The 8,139-nt window shown below is 37.8% G+C and overlaps 1 protein-coding gene across 1 annotated transcript; it reads left to right on the top strand.

Annotated features, from left to right (window-relative positions):
• The first annotated feature begins 3,003 nt into the window (after positions 1 to 3,003).
• LOC149139782 (cytokinin dehydrogenase 9-like) lies at positions 3,004 to 7,829 on the top strand. Its single transcript, XM_089446220.1, has 5 exons — positions 3,004 to 4,331; positions 4,606 to 4,733; positions 6,046 to 6,318; positions 6,589 to 6,851; positions 7,185 to 7,829. The coding sequence occupies exons 1-5, from the start codon at positions 3,710 to 3,712 to the stop codon at positions 7,522 to 7,524; spliced, it is 1,626 nt and encodes a 541-aa protein (XP_089302346.1). The 5' UTR covers positions 3,004 to 3,709; the 3' UTR covers positions 7,525 to 7,829.
• Positions 7,830 to 8,139: the final 310 nt, after the last annotated feature.

Below are 8,139 nucleotides of genomic sequence, written 5' to 3'. Positions count from 1 at the left end.
AGAAGGGGGAAGGGACCCTCGTTGGGTTGACCTATAAGAAGCATATGCTCTACACTATAGGAAGGCACTACTTCTCTAGATAGAGCTTTCTTTAGCTATTAGGTCACTTGAAGCTCAATAACTTTAATTTGAAGTTGAAATTGAAATTGAAAATGGGATTAATTTAAAGCAGTAGTTTAATTAGTTTGTAAATTTGATTATAGAAATTATGACAAGATTTTGATAATTTTGTTACTTTAATTTGAAGTTGAAATTGAAATTGAAAATGGGATTAATTTAAAGCAGTAGTTTAATTAGTTTGTAAATTTGATTATAAAAATTATGACAAGATTTTGATAATTTTGTTAAGATTTTTATAAATCAAAATTACAGTGGTCAAATTTTAAGATTTTAATCCGTGTGTAATGTCAAAAACATAATTCAAACACTATAAATTTTAACTAAATTCTAATCACTTTTGACCTTCAATCCGTTCCTCCGCTTCGGTGGCTGGTGTTGGGTTGTGACTCATTAGAAACTCTATCTCGTCCGAATTTTGCGATTTATGGAGGGGCATAAGGGGGAAATGTGTGTATAGGATAAGGCGGCGGAGCGGCGATGTTGTTGTAGGGATTGGAGGGGGCAGCAGCGGCCAGTTGCAAGAGAGTTTATCTTGACAAGGAATGATTGAACGAGCAACCAGCCGGGGGACGGGGACCTGGGTGGCTGAGGCCCCAGGGACAGGATGGCACACGTGACGCAGGGAGGTTTGGAACGAAGTTCAGGAGACTGGGGCGTTGCACCCACGTGAAGGCCTGTGGCCCTCGCCCCTATGAAGATCTCCCGTATCTCCACATGCCCGTTGCCCTTCAGACTTCCATGCATGGCGGATGATTGGTCCCCAGGCGAACCGCTGGGACAATGACACGATGGATAGGAAGCATTTATGGCGCTCCGAGCTGGGCAAACCCCACAATTGTATGACACCGATGTATGAAAGAGGACAATACATCCCTGGGGGCCCTGGTCCACGGACTACCAGTGCCCCCGGGTCCGATGTGGGGGCACAGACGCACCGCTGTACGGTATCCAGAAAGGTGGCATATGACATGAGATCCTTTTCAGAATCCTACTGGACAGATTCTCTTGAAATTCCTGACAATATAGGCTACGGCGAAAGTAGATGAGCCTGTCATAGGTACAGTTGGAAACTTACTCATCAAAATTGATGTATCTGTACATTGGCATTTACAGTGAAAAAGTTTGACATTGAATGAATGAATGGAATGGCTTTTTTTTGGCCGGATTAGAGTACGTTTTAAAATGGTTCTTGTTTGGTAAGAGTATGTCTTTTTTAGGATGGCTCAAGACTAAGAGGTATCTAGTCAAAGTGAAAATTTGCTTACACACTTCCAGCGAGGTAATTCCAAGTGGTCTGGTTTTCCTTGCATAACAATATGAATCAGTGGGTAATTCCAAGTGGTTTGGTTTTCCTTGAATAAGGACATTTGGGGATAGAAGCTAGGGATGGTTGTCCTCTCTGCTTGTCTTAAGAGATCCTTGTCTCTTAGTGGATGAGTATTAGAGCAATTTGAAATCGGAGTTGTCTAGGTATATTATGTTGTGGATTTTTTGGTTGGAATTTGGCTTAACCTTTTTCAATTAAATCTTTTGATATTTAAAATGTGTTTTAAAATATATATAATTCAATGGGGCTATTTTTTTTTGGATAGTTGAATTGTGGAAGATTCACAATTTAAACTCGCCAACAAATTCCTATCAAATGTTGGACAAATTCTACCAAAATATATGTACAAAAAGGTCAATACTTAAACTAGGGCTTTGTGTCTAGAGTATACCCTGAAATTGTTTCTATTTGGCTAAGAATTGGTCTTCCTCTCCCCAAGATCTAGAGGCATTTGACATGGGTAAAAACCTTTGCCCTTAAGGATCACCAACAAGGTAATTTTAGGTGGTGTGATTTTTCTTGAATAAAGGTGATGACTCAGCGACATTTGTAGATAGGAGGTAGTGATGGTTTGACAACAAATTTATGATAGGTTTTCCCATTGTCTTAAGAGATCATGGCTCTTAATGGATGAATACAAGAGCAATATGGTTTAGGAGTGGTTGAATTATTTTAAGTTGTGGAGTTTTTGGTTGGAATTTGGTGAAACAGTTTTTGGCTAAATCTTTTTATATTTAAAGTGTTTTTAAATATATGTAATTCATTGGCCGATTTTTTAAAATATTTGAATGGTAGAGTATTCACACTTCAAATTTGTAATTCCAATAAATCTTTATCAAATTTTCTACAAATTAAAGAGAAAAATATGTCCAAAACACGCAGATTAAGACTTTGATATAGTGTAACGTTTTGTTAAGCATAGGCTATTAGAATTCTAGTGGATTCACATTTCAAATTTGTAATTCCAACAAATTTCTATCAATTTTATATGTCCAAAACAAATGGACTAGTATTTGCACATTGCCCTGAGTATGAAGAGGAAGAGGGAGAGACGAACACATGTAACAAGACATTGTTCAAAATCTGAACAATGTCATGAGAATAAACCTCATAATAAAAAACAAAAAATTTAAACAGTGTCATAAGAATAAACCTCACAATTAAAAAAACACCTTCAACTTAAGTTTTTAAAACTTAGATTTTCATACACGGTAACATTTTGCTAAGCATGCTCCAAAGAGGCTATTATCCCATTTTGTTGAGCAGTAGTCAAAAGGGACTCTGTTTCGAAGAGAGGGACTGGTAAGGTAGGAAGGGGACTTATGGTGACTGTTTGTCTGTTGCATTGCCCACCTGGCCACGAGTTCCCACGTGAACAACTCGGTAGGGAAAAACCCCAAGGGGCCCCGCTGGTTTCCTCTGGTCGCTGCCATCGGAGACACGGCTGCCCATCTCCTGCCCCCACTCTCCCTCACCACAAATAACGCAGAGTGCCCTCCGGATTTAAGCAGTTGACTTTGTCTGTCACAGTTTAGAATCCAACCACATTCATGTCTGTCACATTTTAGAAACCAACCACATTTATGTCTCTAATATGCGTGCTTTATATATACACAATCCATAATTTTTACTGCAAATATATGACCAAATGTCACCATGCCCAAGCCGCCCTGCTGATCAAAATTTCTGTGGTTGTTTTAGTGCATCGTTGGCTGTGAAGTCATAGTAATGCACGGCACTTTAGTTTCGGGAGAAGACTCCCTTTCTCTTATTCATTAATGAATGACTCTTTTTTCAGCCTTAGACCGCCGCTTCATTGGGCTCAGCGCTCATTCCTTGTGCCCAAAGTCTTTCGATACGTGTTGGATTCACGAGAATATATATAAATATATATATATATATATACATATATGAATATATATTGTTGTGTGTTGGGGGGCACGAATCTGATCATGAAGGCCGTGAACGATCTTCAAAAGGGAGGCGGAGATTGAGATATTACAGAGATTGGAGATTTCAGTTCTGCGTAAAGAAGATATTCCTGGGGGAAGCCGCCATGGATACTGTTCAATAACGAGAGGTTCGAATTCAAGAAAAGCAGTGCAACGGCAGAGAATCAAGATCCATATAGTATCTGGCACTCCTTTTCAAACGTCCCCCAGCTAGCTTTGCATCGATAGGATTTATTGACTGCTGGCTGCAACGTTCTTGTTTATCCATTACTCTCTCTTGTTTTGTTTTTTTTGGCTGTCTGGGAGAATCATGGATACCAGCAGAGCGGATAATTGGATGAATGAATACAAAACATCAGTGTTGCTGCTGCTGCTTGTCGTAATCAGTAGACTGATTTCCTCAGTGGGTCTTACGCTGGATCTGAAATTATGGCCCTGTATTCCTTATCCTCAATGTCTGGCCTTCGATGGGCGTATGGATTCTTTTGACACCCATCTCGTTGCCAGTGATTTTGGCAACCTCGATCGCCATCTGCCCGCTGCAGTTCTGCATCCCGGGTCTGTGACAGACATAGCGAAGCTGGTGAAGTCAGTTTATGAGCTGAGCCCTTATTCTGGGCTCACCGTTGCTGCCAGAGGCCACGGGCACTCGATACACGGCCAGGCGCAAGCTCTGAATGGCGTGGTCATAGAGATGAGGACTCTCAGAGGCATCCACGTTGACAGAGACAACGCCTACGTTGATGTGAGAGGGGGCGAGCTCTGGATCGACGTATTGCATGCAACGCTCAGGGAAGGGCTAGCCCCCAAGTCCTGGACAGATTACCTGTATCTCAGCGTGGGAGGGACCCTGTCCAATGGTGGGATCAGTGGTCAGGCCTTCCAACATGGCCCTCAGATTAGCAACGTGCAGCAGCTCGAAGTGGTTACAGGTAAATGCTCTACGAGCATCTGCAAAACGTAATTTTGTTTTCTAAAGTAAAATAAATCATAAGCTTTCTAGCTTGAAGTGGTTACAGGTAATGCTCTATGAGTATTAGCAAAATGTAATTTTGTTTTTTAAAATAAAATTATGATTTTTCTGGGGAAAAAAATGATTATGGTTACAGTTCAGTCATGTCGAATCGAATTCTCTGCCAAATTCTTCTGACTGGTGCTCTGTTATATACCTTTATTAATCTCATTGTTTGCTATCAATTTGTTCAGGAAAAGGAGAGATATTGAACTGCTCCAGACACCAAAATGGCGACCTGTTTCAGGCAGTGCTCGGTGGTTTAGGCCAGTTTGGTATCATAACGAAGGCCAGGATCGAACTCGAACCCGCACCACAGCGAGTAAGTACCTGGGCCGTATCCAGGCCTGTCTCAATCAAAATCATTGTTTGTGGTTATTTCCCTAATAAGCTGTAATGCTTTGTTCTGTCAATTTAGGAGGTTTTTTCAAGTTCAAAACCATAAGAGTAGGGATACATTAGAGGAGGATGTTTTAGAACTTTTAAAATAAAATTAAGATGAGTTAGTGTCTGACAAAAAATTGTTTAATTTTCTCTTTATTTTTTTAGTTTGGAGAAGGTGTGGAATGACGTAAGCAAAAATATTCTGCATATAAACAAAGTTTTGTCGGTTGTACCATTGGGTGTTGTTATGATTGTTGTTTAGAAATTTAAATTTTTTAATTGACAAATATTTTTTTATTAGTTTTTAAAATTAACCTAAATGATTGATAAAAATTATTTTTCTTATTACATTCTCATTTCAAATATTCAAAGTTTGGGGTAGGAAAATCTGTTCAATGAATATGTAGGTGATTTTAATAAATTAAATAAAATTATATAAAAATAAAAATAATATACACTAAAGAAATATATTTTAAAATATATATTATTAAATTAAATTTATTTTATATTTTTGAAAAAATAATGTACAAATATTTTTTAGAAATAAATAAATTTATGACAAGTTGATAATTTAACTATTCCAATAATTATGTGCCCAAATTGAAATGCCTCATTAAAAAAATAAGAATGTAGCTAGTGCAACAATAATTGACATATATCTTCAAGTATTTCTAAGATTATGTCACACTCAACGTTGTTTTACTATTTGTTAATTATTGTTTCCACATGGTTCCAAAGCATCTTGACTTTCCCCTTTTATCAATTAGGAAGTTGGAATTTAAATTGAAATCATGCATAAAACAATTTTTTCTAAATGGTGGTTTTAGCATATGTATATTTGATAAATGGTGGTTTTAGCATGTGTATATTTGATGAGGAATAGTTTATATATAAACAGATCAGATTGGTAAATAAATAAAAACCTTGTACACAATTTTACACATTTCAAATAACAATAATTAAAACTTTGCATAAATGTTCCGTACTTGACATATTCTTCCTGGACCAATAATTGGGAATATGCATCGTTATTAGCAAGTTGGGATTCCCTAAACTCTATTCAAATTCCCAGGGACTTATCAGTGTCCCATGGACCAGGGACCACGGTGGCCTAAATAAGTAGGTCCCCAAATATTTAAGTCTGTCATAATCTGAAACTAATTCATCTGTCATATTCTGAAACTGATTCAAGATCGATATTTGTCATATTCTGAAACTAATTCAAGGTCGATATCTATTTTTTCCCGCAGGTGAGATGGATCAGAGTTTTGTACTCAGACTTTGCAGCATTCACCAGGGATCAAGAATATCTGATATCCTTACCCAAGAACAGCACCTTCGATTACGTCGAAGGCTTTGTGATTGTCAACAACGAAGGCCTGCTGAGCAACTGGAGGTCCTCCTACTTCTCGCCTCAAAATCCTGTGAAGGTCAGCTCTCTGGACACCAAGGGCCGGGTTCTGTATTGCCTAGAGATGACCAAAAACTACAATGAGCACGATCCTCTTCATGTGATCGACGAGGTATCTTATAAATTCTCTGGAATATTTTCATGTACAGAGGCTTTTAAAAAAATTTAGATTATATGAATATTTGTAAATCGATTCCAAATACAAAAAAAATTCTGTCCAAATTAAAGATTTGTAGAAATTAAAGATTTTAAGATATAGATAAGATTATTTGTAAATAGATTCCAAACACTAAAATTTTATCGAAATTATTAATAAAATTTACTTTCATATTTCTTATATCCTCTTACATTATTATTTTATTTATAATAACTTGCATTACAGAAAGTGGAGTCTTTGCTGGGGCCTCTGGATTTCATTCCCGCCTCAGTTTTCACCACAGATCTTTCCTATGTGGAATTTCTCGACCGGGTCCATACTACAGAGCTTAAGCTTCGATCCAAAGGCCTGTGGGAGGTGCCTCACCCTTGGCTGAATCTCTTCATTCCAAAAAGCAAAATCGCAGACTTTGATGCCGGAGTTTTCAAAGACATACTGCGAAACACCACCAGTGGCCCTATTCTCATCTATCCTATGAACAGGAGCAAGTGAGCATTCGCATTCTTTCTGTTTTCTTCGTTTGAAAGACAATTTTTGAAGATTTTATCAGTCAGATTTATTTATTTTTGAGATATTTTTGTTGGGTTTCGAATCATTAAGTGTGGTTTATCTTATTAAATTTGAAAAATAAATTTCAACATGATGATCTGAAAATGAATTTAATAAAAAAAAAAAATTCAAAAAAAAATTCAACGTGATGATCTGAAAATGAATTTAATAAAAAAAAAAAAACTTACTCTTTGGATCCTGAAAATGAATTTCAAATCAATTTGGACAAAAAAAACTTATTTTTGAAATGTTGTTTCTACTGTTAAATTCAGGTGGGATAACAAAACGTCCGCAGTAACCCCAGACGACGAAATTTTCTACCTCGTAGGGCTCCTCCGTTCGGCTCTCCCTTCTTCAGCTGGTTCCGACCACAACCTAGACTTACTGATCGATCAAAACAACCAGATTTTGCGTTTCTGCAGAGAACAAGGGCTCGGGGAGAAGCAGTATATGCCTCATTACACCACTGAAGCAGATTGGAAACACCACTTCGGCTCCAGATGGGAAAAATTCGTTGAGAGAAAAGCAATATACGATCCCAACGCCATTCTAGCGCCGGGTCAAAGAATTTTTAATGGACGCCAGCCATTCAACGCCGCCGCACCCTACTGAAAGCCCTGCATGGCGTACTTCTCAGCGCATAAAATCAAATATTTTTATGAGATTCTGCCTGTTTGCCTCCTGCTAATTGTTCGTGGGATTCACAGCCATTCTGCGATCTTACCGAGGCCCGGCCAGTACTTCTACCTACATTAACTCATGTGTACATAAAACATCATCTATTTAAAGAAGTCGGAATGTATATAAAACTGCAAACATGGGGAAATAAATCCTCTGTGATTTATCATTGTCTAATGCTCTGTAACATCGTTATTATTCAATGTAGAAGCCGATCGAGATCGGTATATGCTTTGCAATGCGACGTACTGTTTATTTCTCAGAAACTCCAAAATGTTGGCGGTTCCGGCCTTCCAAAAAGTAGTTGTTGATGGCTGCGTGACGTTCGTATGACAGATCATGTGTGTGTCTGTCTGGCCATTATTAACACGGAGCGAATTTTTGCTAAACTACACATGGCGCACGGCTCCACACACGGGTTTACAGGTTAGATGGAGAAATGAATATTAAATTATATATTTTGCATCAAACTTTTTCCATCCAATATTGGGTAATCGGGTAAGTTTTAAGATTAGGTTATATTTTAATATAAATATAAATGATTAAAAA

Source organism: Pinus tabuliformis, chromosome X (genome assembly GCF_031772625.1).
Source record: "Pinus tabuliformis cultivar Carrire ecotype Pingquan chromosome X, CPIR1, whole genome shotgun sequence".
In the NCBI taxonomy this organism is placed as follows: domain Eukaryota; kingdom Viridiplantae; phylum Streptophyta; class Pinopsida; order Pinales; family Pinaceae; genus Pinus; species Pinus tabuliformis.
Note: the sequence above shows the minus strand (reverse complement) of the source record. Positions and strands in the feature narration are given on the sequence as shown.